Raw genomic sequence first — 26907 nt, forward strand, 5'->3', positions numbered from 1 at the left:
AGTAGTATATTCTGAGCCTGTGTGACGTAGGATGTGAAATCTGAAACCACTTTTGGCTGGGATGTCCCTCCTACCATTTCATTCTTTCTGCCAACTGTCCATGAACTCATGGTTGAACCCTACGTCACAGCCACTGATCTAAAGTTCGAGATCGAGTTACAGCCATTCATCTAAAATAATTCATAGATTTGAAACAAAAACACTTTCTGTTTGTTATAGACAGACAATATTATTCACCCCAAGCAGGTGAATAAGATACTGTATTCACATACTGTACATAGAATATATCTATCATCTCTACTCACTCTTCTCCTCGTCGTAGGAGCCTCCAGAACTGTTGCTGTATCGGGACTCCAGGCGGTTGTGGTTCCTCATGATGTTACTCAACCTGGATCACAAAGGTCAGAGGTTGTCGCCATGACTACTGCCACAGACAATCTATTATATTGATAGTCGAGTGACCGCTCTAACAATGGAAATACATGTCCTCAAAGATGGAAGGCAGACGGGGAAGGCGAGTTCAGGTGGGACCATTCTAGCCAATAAGAGGGCAGATACATGTGTGAACAGGCAGTTACCGAAATGCCATCCTAATCATTAGGACATTTCTATTTGATCAAATAAGCCTCACGTATCAAATGAGCAATTACATTTTTTGTTCACCAAATTTGACACTCTCTCATTGTACCTCCATATAGACATTCCTAACTTTGTGGTCTTATTTACGTGGACAGATTTTTGGGGGAGTAAACCGTCTCGCTTCGCCTCTTCCTCTCTGCTACTGCTGATCTTATATTACATCACATTTCACCTAACCTGGTCCCAGATGTGACAATGAAGGAGTTGACATGATAGCACAAACAGACCTTTTTGTGCTTTTTTGTCAACTTCCATGGTTGTTGCCATACCAAATGACCAATAGGAGTTTGCAAAACAGCAGAAAGAAATTTGAGACCTGGCCCCATTCCAGGTACTCTACTCTGCTACTATACCTCTCTTCGTTCTCTTTGGCTGCTTTAATGTCATCTGCGTCAGGGAAACTCTCTTGGCCAGCAACTACAGTGTTGCTACTGGATGTTGTACCTAAAAAAGTACAGGGTTTACAGACAAAATGAATTCAAACATACAGTACCAGTCAAAAGGTTGGACACCTACTCATTCAAGGGTTTTTCTTCATTTTTTACATTTTCTACATTGCAGAACAGTAGTGAAGACATCAACACTATGAAATAACACATATGGAATCATGTAGAAACCAAAAAAGTGTTAAGCAAATCAAAATATATTTGAGATTTGAGATTGTTCAAATCGCCACTCATTGTCTTTATGACATCTTTGCACACTCTTGGCATTCTGTCAACCAGCTTCACCTGGAATGCTTTTCCAAAAGTCTTGAAGGAGTTCCCACATATGGTGAGCACTTGTTGGCTGCTTTTCCTTCACTCTGCCGTCCGACTCATCCCAAACCATCTCAATTGGGTTGAGGTCAGGGGATTGTGGAGGCCAGGTCATCTGATGCAGCACTCCATCACTCTCCTTCTTGGTAAAATAGCCCTTACACAGCCTGGAGGTGTGTTGGGTCATTGTCCTGTTGAAAAATAAATTATAGTCCCACTAAGCCCAAACCAGATGGGATGGCGTATCGCTGCAGAATGCTGTGGTAGCCATGCTGGTTAAGTGTGCCTTGAATTCTAAATAAATCGCAGACAGTGTCACCAGCAAAGCACCCCCACACCATCACACCTCCTCCTCCATGCTTTACGGTGGGAAATACACATGCGGAGATCATCCGTTCACCGACACGGTGCTTGGATCCAAAAATCTCCAATTTGGACTCCAGACCAAATGACACATTTCCACTGCTCCATTGCTTGTGTTTCTTGGCCCAAGCAGGTTTCTTCTTATTATTGGTGTCCTTTAGTAGTGGTTTCTTTGCAGCAATTCGACCATGAAGGCCTGATTCACACAGTCCCTTCTGAACAGTTGATGTTGAGATGTGTCTTTGACTTGAACTCTGTGAAGCATTTAATTAGGGCTGCAATTTCTGAGGCTGGTAACTCTAATGAACTTATCCTCTGCAGCAGAGGTAACTCTGGGTCTTCCTTTCCTGTGGCGGTCCTCATGAGAGAAAGTTTCATCATAGCGCTTGATGGTTTTTGCGACTGCACAAAGTTCTTGAAATGTTCCGTATTGACTGACCTTCATGTCTTAAAGTAATGATGGACTGTCGTTTCTCTTTGCTTATTTGAGCTGTTCTTGCCATAATATGGACTTGGTCTTTTACCAAATAGGGCTATCTTCTGTATACCTTGTCACAACACAACTGATTGGCTCAAACGCATTAAGAAGGAAAGAAATTCCATTTTAAGAAGGCACACCTGTTAATTGAAATGCATTCCAGGTGACTACCTCATGAAGCTGTTTGTGTGTATTAGTGTATTTGTTCGTGTGAATGTGTGTATTTGTTAGTCTGTTTATTCGTGTGTGTGTTTGTGTTAATAATAATATGCCATTTAGCAGACACTTTTATCCAAAGCGACTTACAGTCATGTGCGCATTCATTTTTACGTATGGGTGGTCCCGGGGATCGAACCCACTACCCTGGCGTTACAAGCGCCATGCTCTACCAATTGAGCTACAGAGGACCAGAGTGTTCATTCGTGTTTGTGTGTTGGTACGTGTGTCTGTCCCTGTACCTGAGGCAGCGGTGGAGGTCTTGCAGGTGGCAGCGAGGCAGTAGAAAGGTGGGTTGTCACAGTGCTGTACCACAGGGTTGACCGGGTCTGTCTGCTGCAGCTCAAACAACAGCTCCTCCATGGTCTGAATGGTGTTGTTACGACACAGGTAGATCACCACCTTCTTGATCTGGATCACACACGGAAGAAGGAACACACGCATACACACACATGCATGCACACAAGCACGCACAGACACAAACCAAGGGTTAGGATTAGAGATAGGATTCGTTTTCTGCATGGTTCTACGGTAGCGGGGTTAAAGTTAATAATATATATTTTTTTTTTTGTGGGTTTATTTACACATTATTCAGACAGTAATGGAATTAAAGGGGTTCTAAGGCAGCAGACTCACATAAGGCAGCAGAGAAGTGTCGCTGCTCACTCCACACAGACTGATAAGGAACTGCAGGGTGGTCCTCAGGTTGTTGGGCCACCTGTCGTTACTGACCAGAGCGTTCCAGACATTCTCCATCTCTGGTCCTGGGATGTCATCACCATACTGACAGGACAGGGCGGAGCATCAGCGATTAGTAACATCAACAATAGAATGACAACTTTCACTGAACAAAACATATACAGTGCATTCGGAAAGTATTCGGACCCCTTGACTTTTTCCACATTTTGTTACGTTACAGCCTTAATCTAAAATTGATTAAATTGTTTTTCCCACTCATCAATCTACACACAGTTGCCCATAACGACAAAGCGAAAACAGGTTTTTATAAATTTTTGCAAAAAAAAAAAAAAAAAAAACTGAAATACCTTATTTACATAAGTATTCAGACCCTTTGCTATGAGACTCGAAATTGAGCTCAGGTGCATCCTGTTTCCATTGATCATCCTTGAGATGTTTCTACAACTTGATTGGAGTACACCTGTGGTAAATTCAATTGATTGGACATGATTTGGAAAGGCACACACCGGTCTATATAAGGTCCCACAATTGACAGTGCATGTCAGAGCAAAAACCAAGCCATGAGGTTGAAGGAATTGTCCGTAGAGCTCCGAGACAGGATTGTGTCGAGGCACAGATCTGGGGAAGGGTACAAAAAAAAATTCTGCAGCATTGAAGGTCCCCAAGAACACAGTTGCCTCCATCATTCTTAATGGAAGAAATGTTGAATTACCAAGACTCTTCCTAGAGTTAGCCGCCCGGCCAAACTGAGCAATTGGGGGGGGAAGCGCCTTGTTCAGGGAGGTGCCCAAGAACCCAATGGTCACTCTGACAGAGCTCCAGAGTTCCTCTGTGGAGATGGGAGAACCTTCCAGAAGGACAACCATCTCTGCAGCACTCCACTAATCAGGCCTTTATGGTAGAGCGGCCAGACGGAAGCCACTCCTTGGGAAAAGGCACATTACAGCGCGCTTGGAGTTTGCCAAAAGGCACCTAAAGGACACTCAGACCATGAGAAACAAGATTCTCTGGTCTGATAAAACCAAGATTGAACTCTTTGGCCTGAATGCCAAGCGTCACATCTGGAGGAAACCTGGCACCATCCCTACGGTGAATTTCTAAAAATCTGTTTTTGCTTTGTCATTATGGTGTATTGTGTGTAGATTGATGAGGATGTATATTTTTTAATCCATTTTAGAATAAGGCTGTATCGTAACAAAATGTGGGAAAAGTCTAGTGGGCTGAATACTTTCCGAATGCACTGTATGTGCTCATATTTGTATTGTGCTAAGTGTTATTGCTCCCATGTTTCCTGTATGTTGTCTGCCTTTTAACGAGCAATGCACACACATGCACACGCAAACAGACCCTCCTCACCTTGGCGGTCATGAACATGAGGTTGTTGAGGACCAGCGAGGTGGCCTGCAGCGAGCCCCAGCCCATTCCCCTTAGGGTGTGTTTGGGGACCTGTCCCTCTGTGGTGCCGGTCCGGCCCGGGGTCTCCTCCTCAGGGCTGCAGGGGCTGGAGACCGGTGGCAGCAAGCAGCTGTCCATAAGCTCGATGTTAGAGAGCCAGGGCAGCAGGTAGGTCAGCATGATCTGACGGCCGTTGGGGTGGGTGGTAGGAAAACGCTGGCTAACCTCTGGGACAGGAGAGAGAAACACAACGGAGCAGAAACCATAAATTTAAGAATTTATAAAAAGTCATAAATAATTGTTACAAAGTCAGTCTCTCCAGGATTTCGCTGCATTTGTTTGTGGTATTTGTGGACAAAAATGCTTGTCACACCCTGATCTGTTTCACCTGTCTTTTGCTTGTCTCCACCCCCACCAGGTGTCTCCTATTTTTCACCATTATCCCCTGTATATTTATACCTGTGTTTTCTGTTTGTCTGTTGCCAGTTCGTCTTGTTTTGTCAGGTCTTACCAGCGTGTTTCCCGTTTCTCCTGCTCTCAAGTTTTGTTTTCTAGTCTTCCCGGTTTGACCTTTCTGCCTGTCCTGACCCTGAGCCCACCTGCCGTTCTGTCCCTGATTGACTCTGCCTTGGATTACTAACCTCTGCCTGCCCCCGACCTGCCCTTTGCCTGCCCCCTTGTTATAATAAATATTCTGAGAATAGTACTATCCGCCTCCTGTGTCTGCATCTGGGTCATATCCTGAGTTGTGATAATGCTTGATTTTGGTGGGGCAATTATGATATTTTGCATGGCAATTTGTGATGATTTTTGTTCAATCTGTCATGAAAATGCACTGATGGGGGAAAACATTTGTTGACGTGTGTCTTGATTTAACAATGTTATGTGGTAAAATTGATTGATTGGTAAAAGTGGTGATTGGTTAAAATTGAGAGCCCTTTTTTGCAGTGAGGTGATTCGACAGTTTTATGGTGTAATATTGCAGTGATTTGACTGTGTCACGACTTCTGCCGAGGCTGCCTCCCCTCCTTGTTCGGGCAGGCTTCGGCGTTCGTCATCACCGGCTTACTAGCCACTGCCACTCCATATATCATAATTCCATTTGTCTTGTCTTGTCAATTACACACACCTGGTTCATATCCCCTCATTAGACCATGTATAAGTGTTCCCTCTGCCCCCTTGTCCTTGTGGGTGATTGTTTTATGTGAGTTGAGTGTAGCTCGGTGGAGCTACTCGTACCTTGTATTGCCGGGGTAGATTATTCCCCTGTGCCTGTATTTTGTTGTCGCTATCCAGCGCAACTGTGTACGATGGAATAAACTCTGTATTCGGTGATTTACCCTCCTGCGCAGTGGCGGCTCCTGAAAAAATTCTCAGGGGGGGCAATTTTTCTGATGATTTAGGTGACCTACACACATTTTAAAAAAGATATGTCCAGCAACAACATGAAGACAGGGGCAGCATATAAGTCAATGCCAGAAGCATTTATTGACTGATCTCAAAAGTGTTGGCTTACAAAAGCAAAATAAGTTATCACAGTAAAAATAATCAAGGGTGTTCTTTCACATTCCTCAACACTGCATAAACAATATGCATTTCCATAAACAAATGAAATATCAGCTGAAAATACAGCATCTTGGTATTTGTTCAGATTGCAGGATCAACAAGAGCTTTTACCACATTTTTTGCCTCATGGTTGAATTGGAAATATGTGCACCTGAGCATAATTCACAACAAGCAAGCAGGAGCTTTTGATAGAGGCTACTGAAAACATTGATGCAAGTTATTGGTAATAAGAAATTTTTATAGACTTCCATATTCTGCCCTCTTGTATAGATTTGTGAAAATGAACAGTGATAGACATTTTGCCTGAAAACAGAATTTGAAAATAATTTATAGAAAAGGTAAACACAGCTATCTGTATGGCTTTGTAAAAATGAACAACCATATTCTGGCCAATTGTATAGATTTGTAAATATGAACAACCATATTCTGGCCAATTGTATAGATTTGTAAAAATGAACATGAACAGATTTTTTATTTTTATTTAAATGAAAAATAACTATTTTAAACAACATCAACTGTGAACTGATTTGGGCGTGTGTGTGTTAAAGAGACAGACAGGGAGGGACAAAGAGAGAGAGAGGCTACATTACTTGTACTGAAACTGTTCTCTTCTCTCTTTCAATGCAGCAAAGCGGTCAATGACTTTCTCATTGAAATCAGGCATGCTGAGGACTAGTTCCCTCTCCATGGAAAGCATGGCCAGTGTATTCAGACGTTCCTGGCCCATTGAATTTCGCAGGAATGTCTTAACTCGTGTCAAAGTTGAGAAACATCTCTCAGCTTCAGCTGTTGTCATGGGAGTAGTTATGAGGATGTTCAACAGAGTCACAGTCTCAGAGAACGTCTCCTGGAGGTTGTAGCTCATGAGAACCTGGTACAGTGCCAGTGCACCACAGTTTGACTTTCTCGTCGTCGGCAAAAAGACCGTTCAGTCTCTCCAAAAGCACACTGGCGATTGAGACTGAGGTTGATTCCGAGATGGGAAGGAACTCAAAAAAGCGCTCCTGCACTTTGTGGTTGCTATCCATGTACCTCAGCACAAGCACCAGCTGTGTCTGTGTAGAAACGTCCGTGGTCTCGTCAGCTTGGATAGCTACGAAGTTCGCCGACTTCACCTCCTCCACAATATGTTCCCTCATGACCGCTAGCATACACTCCAGTAGCTCGTTTTGAATGGTCTTTGATGTGAACTTCTTTCAAAGAGACAATCGAGTTGCACTGAACGCTAGCCATCTTGATAGTAGTACGTGAATTGATTGACGCTGCTACCCGCTCTTTTCTTAGTTACGTTCATGGTTATGTTACGTATGACGAAAGCGCGTAAGTGCAAGCCCTCAGAAACCCATAGAGATTGTATTGAAAGCTCTGATATTTGAAAAAATAATATTTTACATGAGAGTCAATGAGAGACTTCTGGGGCGATTTTCAACCTGACTGAAATCGCCCCAAAACGGGCGGGGCCATTTGAAGCACGACTTTAGCCTGATTGGACATTTAGTGGCAGATCAGACGTCTAGATTAGAACACTGATAACTACTGTTGCCGTGATATAATTGATTAGAAAAAAAATCCCTTCCTTTTCCCGTTTGGCAGTGCGTCGCCCATATCGCCCTAATGAACACACCGCCCCTGCTCCTGCGCCTGACTCCTTCTAATCACACTCATCACAGACTGTTACTTATGGTAATAGTGCAGTGATTGGTCAAATTTGCAAGCACGCGCTTCACATACGGGGAATGGTTGATTTAGCAAAAAATCTAATGCAATCGGAGAATCGCTAAATCCTGGAGGGACTGTAAAGTTGTCCTCTGCAGAGGGAGGGGTAAAACAAACAGGCTCATTATGTCATATGTGGTGATCTAGGATCTGTTTTGGCAGAAAAGTATTCAGACCCCTTGACTTTTTCCAGATTTTGTTACGTTACAACCTTATTCTAAAATGGATTTAAAACATGTTTTCCTCATCAATCTACACACAATACCCCATAATGAGAACAGGTTTTCACAAAATGTTGCTAAATTATAAAAAAAACTAAACAGAAATACGTTATTTACATAAGTATTCAGACCCTCATCTAGGATCATTCACTTTCCTTCATTCAAGTTTACTCGAAAGATGAGAGAACCATTCCTTCACCTCAGTATAACATATTTGGTCTGACAGACGTTTACGTGACACCCAAAATGCATTGTGTAATGTCAACAAACCTGGCGCCACACATAGCTGGCAAATAGCTTAGCATTAGCTCATTATCATCAGTACAACCTTCAAAAAAGTATTTTACACACATCATAGGTGTCCATTACAATCTATGCAATAATCGGAATGCATTAGCTGTCACCAGTACTTGAAAACATGTGAATAAAACTGTAAATACCAGCCAGAAAATGTGCCAGTTCGTGCAAGACTGCGCAAATGTCTGCAAACTTGATCTGCGGAAACACTAGGGAAGTGCTTGGGCTCTCCTCAAAGAGAGAAGTTTGTCCGGCTCAGTAAAGCCTCAAACATAGATTGTCCGCAACACTGAAATGGGCTACTTCTATGTGAATTAATGAGGAGGCGGAACACACCTAAATTCAAACTGTTAGAAAATAAAACTTGTTAGAAAATAATTTGAAATTGACAAGTTGAAACATAGCCTATAGATAATTAGCAGGCAGCGTGTGTTTACTGTCCTGTTGCGTAACAATCACATTTTGGAACAGTGAGTGCATTCTGACATCACGTGCATAAAACTCACGCTGGGGCGACCGTTAGAGATATTTGGAACTCACATGTGAAAAAGTTAAAAGGGTTAAAAGCTAATATACATTTCATAGCTGAATACCAATGAGGTAAATGTCCTGTGCACAGCAGTGCGCCTTCTACAAGGTGCTGGTAATGACAGGACAGCGGAGTATCCGAAACACAGTTGAAAAACTGCACATTTGAAGAAACAACAACGACCTCCGATCAAAACTTATTTTTATGATTATGAGTATTGACTCAACGTCGTCGGTCCTTGTCGTTGTCTGTTCCCAGCTAGCACAGTGGATCTGGGCCGATTACGGCTGAGAGTCGGGGCACTTGGCTGAGAGTGAGACTTCATTCGGCAGTATTAATTATGGCTAGGATGCGGGGATTGAGCTCGGGCCGATTCCAGTGCGAATTATCTGGCCCAAATGTATTACTTGAGTCTTTCCTGTTTAAGTAGTATTTTAGTATTTTGATACTTTGTGCAAGGCAATTCATCAGCATTAAAAACTTTGTGGATGGGGGCCTCCTGAGTGGCGCAGCTGTTTAAGACACTGTATCGCAGTGCAAGCTGCGTTGCTACAGATGCTGGTTCGATACCCGTCTGTGTCGCAGCCAGCCTTCGCCTCTCCCGAGGCAGTACGGGAGTTGCAGCGATGGGACAAGACTGTAACTACCAATTTGATATGACGAAAAGGGGGTAAAAAATTAAACTTTGTGGATGGCTATAAAATGTATAATAGTAATATGTAAAATTACTAAAATCAGGTCATTTTGTATACGTTAATTTCAATTTGCATCGGCCTGCTTCTGGGGGAATTCTGGTAAGATGCCGGCAAAATCGGCTGAATGAAGATGACTTTCTTGTGAGTACTACGTGAGTACCACACACACACACACAGCTTACCTGAGAAGAGAGGCATACTGAGTTCGGGGTACATCCTAGCCAGTTGCTGTGAGAGCTGGGCTAGAGAGATGCTGTAGAGGAGAGGCAGACGTCCGTGGGTCCTATACAGGATACTACTGGGCTTCTGGTCTGCTATCCTCTTGGAATACACGAACAGCTTTGTCTCCAGAATCTGGTTATCAAGAAAGAAAACACACACTCTTAGTCCAGGATATTATCAGTCAGGGTTGGGGTCAATTCTAATTAAATTCACAGGTTGACGTTTATTGGGATGAGTTGTCCTTGAGGCAGAACTGAGAGATTTCCACTAGATGGGCCAGTTGCAAAGTCAAAATTGGCTATATTGTAACAATTCCTGAAAACAAAAATGTGCTTTTTGGTCTTAATTTAAGGTTGGTTAGGCATTAGGGCTAGCAGTGTGGTTAAGGTTAAGGCTAGGGTTAGGTTTAAAATCAGATGTTATGACTTTGTGGCTGTGCCAGCTAGTGACCACTCTGAAGAGCTGCTTCCAGAACAAGGTTCATGACAAAAAACATTAACCTGCATTAATTTCTGTCAATACAGGAAGTAAACTGAAAAAAGCTTGTTATCAGTATACAATGGAAGGATATCATTCATTACATTGGTCAGTAAAACGTTATTTACATAGTCCATCTACAGTCATGTGAAAACGTAAGTACACCCCCTGGAAAAGTACATATTTGGAAAGATGGATATGTAATCTTCACTTCAACTCTATTGAAAGATAAAGATAACCTAATTTAACAAATGACACTGAAAGATTATACTTTGCAATCATTTATTCATCAAGAATCAACAGAAATGCAATTCCATAATAGCTTGTGTTGCCCCCTTTGGCTGAAATAACTTCATGTAGATGTTTCTTGTAACTGTCTATCAGTCTCTTACATCGACAGGGAGGAATTTTTGCCCACTCTTCTTTACAGTACTGCTTCAACTGTGTCATGTTCGAGGGCTTTCTTGCATGCACAGCCCGCTTCAAGTCCCCCCACAGCATTTCGATAGGATTGAGATCTGGGCTTTGACTCTGCCATTCCATAACCCTCCATGGCCTCACATTCTCCTCAAGAATTCTCTGGTACAATATAGAATTCATGGTTGACTCAATGATGGCAAGTTGGCCCTGAGGCAGCAAAGCAGCCCCAAACCATAATGCCACCGCCTCCATGCTTTACGGTTGGTATGAGGTTCTTCTGTTCAAAGGCAGTGTTTCGTTTTCGCCAAACATGGCGTCTGGCATTGCGGCCAAACAACTCCACCTTTGACTCATCTGTCCAGAGCACATTGTTCCAGTGGTTCTGGTCTTTACCCAGGTGTTGCCTGGCAAACGTCATATCATTTTTTGAGAGCAAAGGCTTCCTTCCTGACCTCCCATGTAGGCCATGTTTGTGCAGTCTCTTTCTGACAGTTGACTCATGCACTTCGACATTGATTGTGGCAAGAGAGGCCTGTAGATCCCTTGATGTTACCCTGGGGTTCTTAGAGACTTCTATGAGCATCTTTCGGTCAGCTCTTGGGCTGAATTTGGTGGGACGACCTGTCCTAGGTAGAATGCCAGTGGTCTGGAATTTTCTCCATTTGTAGATGAGCCGTCGGACAGTGGAATGATGTACTTTGAATTGCTTGGGAATGGATTTGTAACCCCTCCTCCCTGTACGCTGCCCTATGGGACTCCCAATCACGGCCGGATTGTGATACAGCCTGGAATCAAACCAGGGTGTGTAGTGACGCCTCTAGCACTGAGATGCACTGAGATGCAGTGCCTTAGACCGCTGCGCCACTCGGGATAAGGAAAAAGCATTTTTGTATATTTTTGTATATATAAAAAGACCACTTTCGAGGGGGTGTATTTACTTTTTCACGACTGTATGTACATGCTACTGATTGAGTCTATAGAGTGTATTGGTTTGTTGAGTGGTCTATAGACGAACTATTCAAATAACGTTTTACTCAGTGTAATTGGTCCTTACCTGCATTAGCTGCATTGAGATTTCATAAATTTCCCTGCTGGTGTCTGATGCCTTGAAGAGCACCAAATTCAACAAAGTCACGATGTCACAGGGATAGTTTCTGCAAGTGAACGATAATCAACATGAATATAATATTTGGTAACACTTTACAGTACTTAATAAAGCTTGTAGGTGTAATGCATTATGATGAAGTTATAATGCATCATAAGATGTGTCTTGGACAGGTATATCATAATGTCTTCAATCATCTCACATTGATCCTGAGAAGAAAACAAAAGTCAGTTGAAATAACATACAGACATAACCTATGTTGAGAAGGTATTAATATGGTGTCCACCCATTCTGCCTAGAGTGGGTAAAAGCGCGCTTTGGTGATGAAATTTCACTTCATTATGTTATAAAATACATTTTATCAAGACAAATATGATTATTCATGTTCTGAATCGTTCAGTGGGATCTTCTCTAACATATCATTAACATTATATCCAAAAAGTGGTATTTCGTAAACGAATACATCCGATAATAAGCACCGAGTTCTGTTGACATAGTGGTGCAGGTTTTTCTCATAAAGACTTTTGAGGATTTTACATTTTGTGGTGGTCGTCTTCAAAGTTGTTTCCGCGGGTCGCAAAAAGCTAAATTAGCATGACGATTGCTGAATTAAATGTAAACGTTTTTGAAAATAAAAACCTTGGTATACGCTCAGTGCTCTGTTGAAATTTCACAGAGATAAGCTTATTTTGGTAAGAAATCGTAGAAAAATAACAGGAATTTCGAATAAATATGAAAAGTATATTCTAAAATATCATACTGCTGTCAAAATCAATATCCATCTTACCTCTATATTGTTTTTTTGTCCTGCGGATTTCGAGAAGAAAGATTACGAGTTCAATGGGAATGTGAGCCTGTCAGGTAGCCAGCTATGTACATTTTGAACCTAGGTAGCCAGTAGTCTTAATTCTTGCACAGAATCCAGCCTAGCTGACGAAATAAAAATTTCCTGATTTTTGACCACTTTTTTTCTCTGGCCGTTGATTTAGTCACCCTAATTCTGGCCATCCTACAACGGTAAAAATTCCAATACATTTTGAACGGATTATGATACAGACATGAGGTTTGAACCATTGGTTTTCTTAGGGGAGCATGTATCTACACAATTAACATATTATTTTACCCATTGGTCAAAAGATGCTGTATAAAGCATTATACCAGCAGGTTAAAGTATTACAGAATATTTCACCAAAAGTGATGCTTCAGTTCAGTATTTGAAGTGTAAGGATGAGTTATGTTACAGAGAGGGGCATTTGATCAGTTCCTACTCATGATGTCTATGGTAGAGCGGTTCCTACCAATGATGTCTATGGTAGAGCGGTTCCTACCAATGATGTCTATGGTTCTTAACTTAGTTAGGACCTGCTGCCACAGAAGGTGACATTTGAGTGGTTCCTACTTCCTACCAGTAATATCCAATGGTTCTTAATGTTCTACTTGTGCCAGAGATGGTTGAATTAGAAGGGTTATGTCTGTAGTTCCTACCTGCTGCCACAGATGGTGGCGATGGCCTTGAAACACCCAGAGGTCAGTTGGTAGGAGCCGGTGAAGCAGCGGTCGACCGCCCAGTTAAACAGGTTGACCTGGTCAGCATTCAGCTCCAGCAGCAGAATAACTACCTCACAGCCCAGCTGGTGAACCTAGAGGTCAATGACAGGTGGTCAGTGCGAGTGTGTGTGTGTGCCTGTGTATATGACCACCATCAACTACTTTGAGCTACCAAACTACCAGAGAAATCATGCATCTTCAATGACGATTTGACCGTTGGTGATACGAGCAAAGTTGAACTTGATTAAAATCACAAGGGATGTTGGTCTGCAATAACAAATGGAGGAGGGAAAGTCTCATTAGACAAAATATTCCATACTACAGTATATCCATATAGAAAGATGAATGCCTTTGAGGTGTAAAAGGTTTCCTCGTTTTTTAAAGCCTTTAGTAAGACTAGTCTGAAAGGGTAGTAGAAGCTATATGTCAACTGTCATAGCAGGATTAATGACATTTTCTGGGCTACATGCCCAGTTTTTACTGTTCATTCCAAGGTTAAAGAATGTAAACACTAGCCTGGTCCCAGATCTGTTTGTGTTGTATAGCTGACAATGACCATACGAGTTGGCAAGACAGCACAAACAGATCTGGGACGAGGCTATGTAAACACTAAACACCAGGACACAAGCTGAAAGTCAACTTTGAATGAGGGAGTAAAACAAACATATACAGAGAGGGTTCAGATGCTTAATCCAGCCAGTCATGTTAAATGGACAAATAATTGAGCAAATGTACCCTGAGACAAAAAGACACCATTCACTGCCTCACAGCACCTGATCAAAACAATAGGGAACAGTTGGCAGGAGCTGATGTTGTTTTACTGTGAGGAAACTAAGCAAACTATCAGAGGGCTATTTGGGTCATTGTTTGTGTGTGTGTGTGGCTATTTTAAGATTAGGGATTAGGTTTAGGATTAGGGTTACAATTAGGGTTACAATTAGGGTTGGGGTTAGTGGTCAGGTTTAGGAGTTTAGGGTTTGGGTTAGAGTTACGGGTTACGGGTAGGGTTAAGGTTAGGGTTAATGTTAGGGTTATGGTAAGGGTTAGGTTTAGGGTTAGGGAAAATAGGATTTTCAATGGAAATTAACACTGTGTGTGGGTGTTTGTGTGTGTGTGTGATTGGCCACATCACATACCCGTAGGTCCTGGCAGGCTAGTATGTTATCCAGCCATTTATAGAGGTATCCGTCTGGGGACAGTCCAACGTTGTCGAACACAGGTCCACAGCACAACACCGCCGACATGGCCTAGAGAAACACACAAACACACCCACTCTAGAAACAGTAGGACATGGCACACACGCACCACATGCAGTAGGACCAACCCCGTGCTGAAACTCTGGATGACTTCAGACACCTCGTCCCTAATAAAGGTTGGGTGCTGTATAGCTTCTGTACCATCACCCTGTGGGTTCCAGCACTAACCATAAAGGTTGGGTAGTGCTGCTTATACAGTGCCTTCAGAAAGTATGCACACTGCTTGACTTTTTCCACATTTTGTTGTGTTACAGCCTGAATTTAAAATGGATTAAATGTAGATTTTCTGTCACTGGCCTACACACAATACCCCATAATGTCAAAGTGGAATTGTGTTTTTCGAAATTTGTAAAATGTATTAAAAATGAAAGGCTGAAATGTCTTGAGTCAATAAGTATTCAACCCCTTTGTTATGGCAAGTCTAAATACATTCAGAAGTAAAACTTTGCTTAACAAGTCACATAATAAGTTGCATAGTGTTTAACATGATTTTGAATGACTACCTCGTCTCTGTACCCCACACATACAATTATCTGCAAGGTCCCCCAGTCGAGCAGTGAATTTCAAACACAGATTCAACCACAAAACCAGGGAGGTTTTCCAATTCTTCGCAAAGAAGGGCACCTATTGGTCCTTGAGTAAAAAATTAAAAAAGCACACATTGAATATCCCTTTGAGCATGGTGAAGTTATTAATTACACTTTGGACGGTGTATGAATACACCCAGTCACTACAAAGATACAGGCATCCTTCCTAACTCAGTTGCTGGAGAGGTAGGAAACCAAATACAACAGGTGTAGACCTTACAGTGAAATGCTTACTTACAAGCCCTTAACCAACAATGCAGTTTTAAGAAAAATAAGTGTTAAGTAAAAAATAAAAATAATTAAAGAGCAGCAGTAAAATAACAGTAGCGAGGCTATATGCAGGGGGTACCGGTACAGAGTCAATGTGCAGGGGCACAGGTTAGGCGAGGTATTTGAGGTAATATGTACATGTAGGTAGAGTTAAAGTGACTATGCATAGATAATAAACAGAGAGTAGCAGAAGAATAAAAGAGTGCAAATAGTCTGGGTAGCCATTTGATTAGCTGTTCAGGAGTCTTATGGCTTGGGGGTAGAAGCTGTTAAGAAGCCTTTTGGACCTAGACTTGGCGCTCCGGTACCGCTTGCCGTGCGGTAGCAGAGAGAACGGTCTATGACTAGGGTGGCTGGAGTCTTTGACAATTTTTAGGGCCTTCCTCTGACACCGCCTGGTATAGAGGCCTGGTATAGAGGAAGCTTGGCCCCAGTGATGTACTGTGCCGTACGCACTACCCTCTGTAGTGCCTTGCAGTCGGAGGCCGAGCAGTTGCCATACCAGGCAGTGATGTAACCAGTCAGGATGCTCTCGATGGTGCAGCTGTAGAATTGTTGAGGATATGAGGACCCATGCCAAATCCTTTCAGTCTACTGAGGGGGAATAGGCTTTGTTGTGCCCTCTTCACGACTGTCTTGGTGTGTTTGAACCATGATAGTTTGTTGGTGATGTGGACACCAAGGAACTTGAAGCTCTCAACCTGCTCCACTACAGCGATGAGAATGGGGGCGTGTTTGGTCCTTTTTTCCTGTAGTCCACAATCATCTCCTTTGTCTTGAATACGTTGAGGGAGAGGTTGTTATCTTGGCACCACACGGCCAGGTCTCTGACCTGCTCTCTATAGGCTGTCTCATCGTTGTCGGTGATCAGGCCAACCACTGTCATCGGAAAACTTAATGATGGTGTTGGAGTCGTGCCTGGCCATGCAGTCATGGGTGAACAGGGAGTACAGGAGGGGACCCGAGCACGCACCCCTGAGGGGCCCCCGTGTTGATGATCAGCGTGGCAGATGTGTTGTTACCTACCCTTACCACCTGGGGGTGGCCCGTCAGGAAGTCCAGGATCCAGTTGCAGAGGGAGGTGTTTAGTCCCAGGGTCCTTAGCTTAGTGATTCGGTTGGAGGGCACTATGGTGTTGAACGCTGAGCTGTAGTCAATTGTGACTTTAAAACAGTTACAGAGTTTAATGGCTGAAATAGGAGAAAACTGAGGATTGTAGTTACTCCACAATACTAACCTAATTGACAGAGTGAAAAGAAGGAAGCCTGTTTGCAACAAGGCACTAAAGTAATACTGCAAAAAATTTGGCAAAGCAATTCACTTTTTGTCCTGAATACATAGTGTTATGTTTGGGGCAAATCCAATACAACACATTACTGAGTAACACTCTCCATATTTTCAAGCATAGTGGTGGGTGCATCATGTTATGGGTATGCTTGTTTTTCAGGATAAAACCCCCCCCGGAATATAGCTGAGCACCGGCAAAATCATAGGGGTAAACATGGTTCAGTCCGCTTGCCACCAGACACTGGGTGATGAATTCACCTTTCAGCAGGACAATAGCTTAAAACACAAGGCCAAATCTACACTGGAGTTTCTTACCAAGAAGACAGTGAATGTTCCTGAGTGGCCGAGTTACAGTTTTGACTTAAATCTGCTTGAAAATCTATGTCAAGACTTGAAAATGGTTGTCTAGCAATGATCAACAATCAATTTGACAGAGTTTGAAGAATTTTGAAAAGAAGATGGACAAATATTGTAGAAAGATTCTAACATGTATTGACTCAGGGGTCCAAATACTTACGTAAATTAGATATTTATGTATTTCATTTTCAATACATTTGCAAACATTTCAAAGAACATGTTTTCACTTTGTCATATTGAGATATTGTGAGAAAAAAATTGATTGAATCTATTTCGAATTCAGGCTGTAACACAACATTTTGAATAAGTAAAGCGGTATGAATACTTTCTGAAGGCACTGCAGCTTCTGTACCATCACCCAGTGGGTTTTAGCACTAACCATTAAGGTTGGGTGGTTCAAAGTACTGCTTAGCTTTTGTACCATGGGTCCTAACACTGACCATGAAGGTTGCTGTTCAGGACTGCTTTGTCGTTTCTGAAAAAGACACCCACAGGGATGAATTGCAGTCATGTTATGAAGGAAATAAAGAAAATAATAAAAAATATCTTACTAGCTCATATTATGAGGTTATTGTTTTCAATGCTCGGAATTGACTGAAATTACACGCTTTCCACAATAGCAACGGCAGCACACAGGATCCGTTGATAGCAGCGTTGCGCTATTGAACTTAGAACAAGCTACACTCTTTGAAAAAATTGTTCCTAAAGGGTTCTTTGGCTGTCCCCATAGGATAACCCTTTTTGGTTCCAGGTAACACCCTTTTGGGTTCCATGTAGATCCCTCTGTGGAAAGGGTTCTACATGTAACCCAAAACGGTTATACTTGGAACCAAAAAGGGTTCTTCAAATGATTTTCCTATGGGGACAGCCGAAAAACCCTTTTAGGTTCTAGATAGCACCTTTTTTTCTAAGAGTGTACCTCCCAACAGCACAGTGATAGTGTTCCAAAGCCTGTTGGGACAATGGGGTGACCCATTGGTACAGAAGCTGATAGAAATTTCCAGCAGTTCTCCATGCAAAGTAGATGGTCTCCCTGTCACAGTCTTTGTTTGGAGTAGATCAGTCAACAACGATGACATCACTTTAAAGGGTGTATCCCCCTTTGCGCCAAGACACACTGCAAAGAGTCAGTCAACTGGACTGGAATGTCCCCAACATAGGCTTGGTCAGCATCACATTTATAACCTAACATTTCTTAGAAACGTCGCATTCTATGTTGTCTTGACATGGTTTGGATTCCAGCTATAAATTGCCCCTGGTCCATATGGTACGGCTTTTAAATCTATATGTGGAGTTGAGGGATAAAGTTAGAAAATGGGTGACTCCAGTGTTTGTCTGGACTGGAGTCAAAATTAGCGGCAGCCGGGAAAAGTTTAAATTTAGCACTGGCTAAGCTGCAAATGAACATTGCCGCATCATCGTACGGTAACTTAAAACCACATCCAGCGCTTCGCTTCCGGATCATTTCCCAAGCACATGTTTTATAAGTAGTGCTGTAGAACCAGGGAAATCTCCCATGTGGAACAATATGTACTTTAACCCTGATGCGTTCTTACTTATAAACTTGAAAGATCTTTAATCATGTCAGTAAGGGAGGGGAAGGCAGGACATGTACAGTGTGTCAGAACATGCTATTGTTAATCATCAGTTATCCTATAGAAAGGAGGAGTGTCATAGTCTGGTTTGTACACCAGAAGTTAATGGTTATCTGTAGGAGGAATGTATATGGTGAGGTCAATTAAGGTTGGGTAGGAGCCAGGGGGCTTTGGAATGTACTGAGTAAAGGAGAGGCAATCACATAATTACATTCACTGATAAGGGTGGAGAGCCGTGGAGTAGTGAGGAAGGGGGTTGAGGTCAGGTCAGGTCACATTAAGCGAGAAGGAACAGTTTATTGCCTGCATCACTTAACTTCATGCCTAGCAATAAACATGTAATGTTTAGAGGGAAGGAGGATACTTCACCCAAATAGGGTTATATATACTTGTGCTGGTAGAAACATGTCTTTGTCTTTCAGTTGGTTGACCCTTTGGGTGAATAAACTTGGTTTGAGCTTTCCGTGGAAGTCTGTGCATTCTTACTGTGTATTTGTCAGAACCTAACAACTCTTAACACAGAGGGGAAGGTGTTAATTCGAATAAGAGGTTCTGGAGTTCAGAGGAAGTGGGCTGGAGAGATTATGTACTACTGCATGTAAGTGGACAACTGTCTGGCCTAGATGGTCAACTCTGAACTAAAACCCGATACCCAGAAGGACAGATTACAACCAGATAAAACATATTTTTACTGGCGTCCTCAAAATGCCTGGGAAACGTCATATTTTGTTATCTGGTTGTAGTGACGTCAGATTACAACCAGGTAGATCAATTTTTTTTGTCCACTAAAAATACTTTTGTCCTTTTTCAATAGAACACAACCTAACTATTACATCACATAAAAATGTCAGCCTGACGTCTTTTCAACCACTTCCACTTTGCCAACTGGATAGAGCCAAAGGAGGATTTCTTTCACTGAGTTTTCCATTGCTGTTGTGCTACTGCTTGGTTGTTCTGGGAACTAGGCAGGGTTACTGTTTAGTTTAGTTTATTAGGATCCCCATTAGCTACCGCTCATGCAGCAGCTACTCTTCCTGGGCTCCACATAAAACATACTAATAGATGACAAAGTACAGAACAGTAATAGACAAGAACAACATAAGATATTACATTCAATTCAAATCAAATCAAATGAAATAAGAGTTCAATATAGGAAAGACCCCAAAAGACAGCAAAAATGCTATTTACACACTATTCATATACTGAGTGTACAAAACATTAAGAGCAGCTTCCTAATATAGAGTTGCATCCCCCCCCCTTCCCTCAGAACAGCCTCAATTCGTTGGGGCATGGGACTCTACAAGGTGTCGAAAGCGTTCCACAGGGATGCTGGCTCATGTTGGCTCCAATGCTTCCCACAGTTGTGTCAAATTGGCTGGCTGTCCTTTGGGTGGTGGACAATTCTTGATACACACGGAAAACTGTTGAGCATGGAAAACCCACCAGCGTTGCAGTTCTTGACACAAACTGGTGCACCTGGCACCTACTACCATACCCCGTTCAAAGGCACTTAAATCTTTTGTCTTGCCCATTCAACCTCTGAATGCCACACATACACAATCCATGTCTCAATTGTCTCAAGGCTTAAAAGTCCTTCTTTAACCTGTCTCCTCCCCTTCATCTACACTGATTGAAGTTGATTTAACAAGTGAGTATAGCTTTCACCTGGATTCACCTGGTCAGTCTATGTCATGGAAAGAGCAGGTGTTCATAATGTGTTGTACACTCAGTGTATATATACTGTACATATTCATATTCTTATATACAGTACAGTTAAAGTAAATACAAAACAGATAAAACTGTTAAGCACATTGTGACAAATGGTTTAGTAAAAGCGCTATACAAATAACAAATGTGATTGATTGATGTACCTTGAGGGCGCAGTACTGGTATCTGGTGATCTGGTGGTTCCTGTCACTGTAACGATCGAGAGGCGTGAACATGACGCTGAAGGGACCGGCCCATTGGCTGAACAGGATGAAGAGGTGGTGCCTTAGGCTCTGCTGCGGGAACAGGAAGCGTCGGTGGTGGACTGGAGGAGAAGAGGAGGGCACATGGGAGGGGGGGACGACACAGGGGAGCAGAGAGGGTGGGAGAAACAGAGAGGAGAGGAGAGTAGAGGAGAGCAGACGGAGAGAAAGAAGAGAAAGAAGAGAAGGACAGTAAAATTGCCCTGTTAGTCCCATTCTCAGAACAGTATGTGGACATCAAAATCCCTGGGACATTACAAACTGCTACTGTATGGGACTGAGTGACTAAGAGTTGAATCCCAAACCAGTCCCTTCCCCTTGGCCCTTATTGGAGATTTTTAGTTAACTACTTAGATAACATAACAAACCAATTATATGAATGACGCATGTTGTAGAATGAAATGCCTATATGCCCTATATGCCAATGGATTAAGAACCAATTTAAAAATAGTAGTGACATTTCTTTAGTGCAAATGCTGTGCTTCTGAGAAAAGGATGGTTCCCTCTAGCTCCCTGCAGCTGCTCTGGGTGTGTAGTCAATGACATGGGATGGAGATAAACTTCAGGAACAGATAGACCTGTATAGACCTGTATTGTTTCTTGTTGCTTCTGAGTAACCTGGTCATACGGTCAGGACAAAGAGCCTCAGAATGACCACAGTTTTTTTCCCAGTTCATCCTAGACAAAGAGCCTCAGTGACCACAGTATTTTCAGTTCATCCTGTCTTTTACTATCTTCCAAGGGTGCAGCTGGGTGGAGAGAGAAATAGCAATGGAACTAACGTTATCACTTGTTTGTGCACTATGACCTGATACACATAGCCACATACACAAAGCCACAAGAAGAAACCATAATGGCTCAAGGTCCAGGGAGGGTGGCTGTTTTGGATAAAGAGGGGGTTCTGGTATGATATGAAAAGGAGACCAAGCAGACATTGGGGCAGGAAAGAAGGCCATTTTTCAGTAGACTCCCAAGTAGACTATAAGCTAAAACTATAGGTTGAACATAGTTAAATATTTTTAAACTTTAGTTAATCACAAAGACAAAAAGTAAGGAGGGAGCCTGAGACAGAGTCAGGACATGGCTCCTGGGAATGGGCCTGCTCATTCTTACTATGTGTGGGAAATGTACACTATGCATGTTACTGTATATGGTTGAGAATTATGCTCAGAAAATGGACCTGCCATGTTTAAACCATGTTTAAGTATCGATTGATATGTTTTAAAATAAACAGAGCAGAGCCAGGAGATGGCTCTGTTATTTTTTGCAAGAGAAAGCTTGGTCCTGGCACTATTGTTTCCAAGTCTGAATAGATAGGAGGAGGAGAAGTCAGATTTCGCCACTATCATAAATTAAGAGAGTGGGCGGAGCGGTCAAAAGATGAAGATTTGGAGACAATGGTGGAAGAACTAAACAGGGAGGGATTAAGCTAAAGAGTATGTAAAATGTGCAGGAGTAGAACTGTATATAAACTGAGGACCGAGTGTTGGGAATTCAGTTGCTCTGCAGACCAGCTCGGCTTTGTTGCGTTGTAGTAAAGTCTATCTTGATTCAACAAAAACTCTGGAAGAATTTAGATTTTTAATAAGTATAGGGATAATTTTCCACGACACCCTCTGCCCTCCATTTGCGCATTCACGTGCACCTCTGCCATATGTACAAGTGTCCCAAAGCTGAGGTAGTGAAAATTATCAAGGGCTTAGGGGCTAATTAAACCCTCAGATAGTCACTTCGACCAAGCCAGCAAGGCTGCAGGCTCCAGAGCGAAGTGCTATCTCATCACGCACTTTGATATGTTTGGAGTTGGCGCCATTTCATACAAAGGAATTGAGAGGCATGCCTTTTTTAGGAGACGTGCGTTCGTGTCTGATTGCGAGGCTTGACACATAAAATAAATTAAATACCACCAAATGAAATGTTTAACTGTTAATGAGGTTTATATCTTCTAAAACCACAGGGAATTTGTTCATTTGAATTTCATGCTTGTTTTATTATTTTAAAAGATGTGGAATATGAATTGCATCATCCAAGTCACAAGTGTGTCCTGAGGTTGATGGGTTCATTGATACCCTTGCCACTCTATGGAAGTCACCCTCAGAGTTTCGTTTGCAACACGTGACAATGAAGGGTCCTCCGAACGAGTTGGTAGGGGCGAGGGGCTAGTTTTGGATTCACCAATGGACTACAGTAATGTTCCACCTCCCTCTGTCATCTCTCATTCATCAGGCAGTCAGGAAGTCTGAAGCCTGGGTGCCAATGAGTCATCATCTGCCCTTCCCCATTTAAGCTACACTATTTTAGGACTGGCTTGCATTGGGATATGGCCAAATCAAGATCAATGTCAAGTGTCCTGTGTCCCTGCTTTCCCTGGGCCTTAACCAACCCTTGCCACACAATAGGGCTCTGTTCAAATGTAGTGCACTATATAAGGAAAGGGTGCCGTTTGGGACGCAGCCTAAAATGTCGGCCAAAAAGTAATTTGGTCATTTACCAGGAACACACTGGATGAGGTTGGCCACCATGGCACTGAAGTGAGCTCGGATGTCCTTGAGGATCTCCAGCTCTTTGTCGTTCTCCGCCTCCAGAAGCATCCGCGTCAGGTCCACGTACTCTAGGAACAGAGCTCCCAGGGCCAACGTGTCCCGTTCGAGAGCCCCGTTGGTGCTGTGGACACCAGACAGACACAAAGACAGATGGACAGACGGACAGACAGAAGTAGAAGAGAACGTCCGTCAAGACAACAGTTCATTTAGTTTATTTACATTTTCGAAACCAAACTGTTGCTTTCACATCAAGGGAGGACAGAGGTATTCTGTGGGGCTTGTGCTGCCCATTGTGTTGGGTGTCAGAGTGTGTCAGAGAGCGTGTCAGTGAGCATGTCATTGATTCACAGGAGGTTGGTGGCACCTTACTTGGGGAGGACAGGTTTATGGTAATGGCTGGAGCGGAATGGGTGGAATGGTATCAAAAACTGTACCTTAAAACGCATGGTTTGCATGTGTTTGATACCATTCCATTTGCTCCGTTCCGGCCATTATTATGAGCCGTCTTCCCCTCAGCAGCCTCCTGTGTAGTGATTGGTCAGTGAATGTGACTCTAACCTATCACTGATGACACCAGAGTCAGCCAGCAGCTCAAATATCCTCAGCAGATGCAGCCTCAGGAGGTCTCTCCGCTCACGACGCTTCTTGTTCTGAGATAGAAAGAGAGGGGGGGAAGAGCGATAGAGAGAAGAGAGATCCATCAGATAGGCACTTCTTCTAATAGCTGTTTCATCTACAATGTGTGATCTCCCTAGCCTGGCTACCCATCCACATCTCTTCGGCCAAACTGACGTTTCTTCCCCACAATGAGTCTGGATTTGCCTTCCTCCCCTACGGTTTTTAGAATGCGAACACATTCTGACAATTCTGATTGGTCCCAGAAACTAATGGGTCCCAGAAACTGATGGGTTGGGCCAGAGCCAGCGTACATGATGGCGTTATCAACTTAAATACTCTGATTGGTTCGATCTTTTTGAGACAATCCAATCGCTGATGAATTTGTTTTGTACAACGCCCCTCATTTTGAAGTCACACAAACGACTTCTAGGATGGCAGATTCAGACTGAATATACAGTATGTAGAGATCGATAGAGCAGCGGAATTAAGTTCAGGGTGAGTTGTCAGGCAATGATCTCCCCTCTCTATTCAATGACTTACAATATTTAGCAAAGTAGTAGTATATAAGAACAAAGTGGTGCGTTATGATGATTATGCCCACAGCTCACCTCTGGTCTTCTCTCCAAAGCTTCCTTCATTAAAGGATGCAGCTCCTCTACCAGTTCCCTGGACACACACAATCACACACACATAATTACATATAGAACTCCAGAATGCCCATTTGGATTCTAGCCACATGCATAAAAAACATCCATCTTGCTCATGAAACCTTTCATTATAGAAAAGGATCAAATGTGGTACAATATCATATGTGTGGTATAATATCATATATCACAGTATGTTTGTTAGCTAGTTAGTAATTTAATAGGATTTATGTGATCACATAAATGAGCTACTATAACAAAGAGGACATATGTTCTGAAATGTGATGAAAAACATGAACATACAATTTCACAAACATTCACAAAAAAGTACAGTAGATTGGTCCTTGCAGAGCTTTGCACTGATTAAATTGATTTCCAAGAAAATGATATTTAGGCTAAAATTAAGTCTACCCAGAACAAAGAGAAGGGGATATGTCCAATCTGAAAAAGACCAGAATGTACCACTGTGTGTAATCTCTCTTTTAAACCATCACAAATGCTTTTAAACTTGACACAGCTGACTGTATTGTGTCATGTTCCCTGTTATGAATGCAGGGAATGACAGTTAGTACATGAGGAGTCAATGGGTATCACAAATTGTGCCTTTAAGCAATTAATAGCTTGAGTATCTGTTTGACTTTGAGTAAAGGGTGTAGGGTGAAGTTTCCCCTAGCTGCTTATCTTGGGTCAGTTTTGCAATTACCCCACTTATGGTTAAGGTTCGGATTGGGGGAGGGGAAGTTGATCCTTGATCTGTACCTAGGGGAAACATCTTCCCGGAGCGTTGGTAAGACGCTGTGATAAATCTCCCAGGTCTGCTGCTACATGTAAAATATAACTGGAATGTCTGAAACGCATGCTCAGCATTTTTCTTCTTATCTAATCGCCATAATCACGTACTAAGGAAACTCTCAAAACAAATAGCCTTTGCTTAGCTAACTCCTACACTGATCAGGGGCAACTCTAGTGTGTATGTTGTGTGTGCGAGCGTGTTGTACCTGAAGACCAGGGAGTTGGTGCGTCCGAAGCCTAGCACCAAGGACTCTGTCAGCTCAATGCTCTCTGCTCTCATCAGAGGGACCAGCTGCTTCAGGAGCCACGCCACTGAGGGGGTCCCAATCACCTGGTACACACACACAAAACATTGTACATCACACACAACTCAGTCACGTTCACCTGGTACACACACACAAAACATTATACAACCCAGTGCGAATCACCTGAGGAGCGTTCAACAAGGCTTCCGTTTGCGGCCGAACATAAAATTGCTATTCCTACTACATTAAATATACATGTAAGCCTACATGGCCACATTATTATTTGTAGAGGCAGTTTAGACCCGAAACAGATACTTACGTTCGCTGCACACTACCTTCTCAGACTTTTCGCTAACAAATGTTTACGGCTAACACAAAACAAATGGAATATGTTAGCTAACCTTAACTAACATTTGCAAACTACTTCCCTTGTTGAATGCACCTCTGGTACACACAAAACATTGTGCATCACGCACAATTCAGTTCCAATCAGCTGGTACACGCGCACACACACACACACACACACACACACACACACACACACACACACACACACACACACACACACACACACACACACACACTACTTAGTCAGACGTCTTCCCAAATGACAACACAACTTAGTTACATAGACAAACCACATTAGAAAGGACAACCATGTCACTTTAGTCCCTATGGGGAATTAGTTTGTCCCTATTGAGAGTTAGTTAGTCCCTATGGGGAGTTAGCTCGTCCCTATGGGGAGTTAGCTCGTCCCTAAGGGGAGTTAGCTCGTCCCTATGGGGAGTTAGCTCGTCCCTATGGGGAGTTAATTAGTCCGTATGGGGAGTAAGTTAGTCCGTATGGGGAGTAAGTCAGTACGTATGGGGTTAGTTAGCCCCGAGGTCCCTAGTTGGGACAATCCAGCTGTGAGAGGTGGAGATACACTATATATACAAAAGTATGTGGACACCCCTTCAAATTAGTGGATTCGGCTATTTCAGTCACACCCGTTTCTGACAGGTGAATAAAATCGAGCACACAGCCATGCAATCTCCATAGACAAACATTGGCAGTTATTGTGAAGTGGAAACATCTCGGAGCAACAACGGCTCAGCCGCGAAGTGGTAGGCCACATAAGCTCACAGAACGGGACCGCCGAGTGCTGAAGCGCATAGCACGTAAAAATTGTCTGTCCTCGGTTGCAACACTCAATACCGACGAACAAGAACTGTTCGTCGGGAGCTTCGTGAAATTTCCATGGCGGAGCAGCCGCACACAAGACTAAGATCACCATGCGCAATGCCAAGCGTCGGCTGGAGTGGTGTAAAGCTCGCCGCGATTGGACTCTGGAGCAGTGGAAACGCATTCTATGGAGGGATGAATCACGCTTCACAATCTGGCAGTCCGACGGACTAAT

General features: G+C 42.9%; 1 protein-coding gene across 2 annotated transcripts in view; it reads right to left on the reverse strand.

The window, feature by feature from the left end:
* Positions 1-26907, reverse strand: part of LOC121561837 (protein furry homolog) — a 162554-nt gene that overhangs the window by 75260 nt on the left and 60387 nt on the right. For both annotated transcript variants that reach the window (XM_045213239.1, XM_041874281.2), the window contains exons 24-37: positions 25470-25594; positions 24436-24493; positions 23768-23859; positions 23158-23330; positions 20568-20728; positions 14481-14591; positions 13282-13436; positions 11746-11845; positions 9755-9926; positions 4510-4775; positions 3091-3237; positions 2697-2865; positions 993-1083; positions 306-388 (exon numbers count right to left, since the gene is read on the reverse strand). In XM_045213239.1, the coding sequence (XP_045069174.1) occupies positions 306-388; positions 993-1083; positions 2697-2865; positions 3091-3237; positions 4510-4775; positions 9755-9926; positions 11746-11845; positions 13282-13436; positions 14481-14591; positions 20568-20728; positions 23158-23330; positions 23768-23859; positions 24436-24493; positions 25470-25594 (1903 nt within the window). The remainder of the gene's footprint in view (positions 1-305; positions 389-992; positions 1084-2696; positions 2866-3090; positions 3238-4509; positions 4776-9754; positions 9927-11745; positions 11846-13281; positions 13437-14480; positions 14592-20567; positions 20729-23157; positions 23331-23767; positions 23860-24435; positions 24494-25469; positions 25595-26907) is intronic.

The sequence above is a fragment of the Coregonus clupeaformis genome, chromosome 5, assembly GCF_020615455.1.
Source record: "Coregonus clupeaformis isolate EN_2021a chromosome 5, ASM2061545v1, whole genome shotgun sequence".
Taxonomy (NCBI): domain Eukaryota; kingdom Metazoa; phylum Chordata; class Actinopteri; order Salmoniformes; family Salmonidae; genus Coregonus; species Coregonus clupeaformis.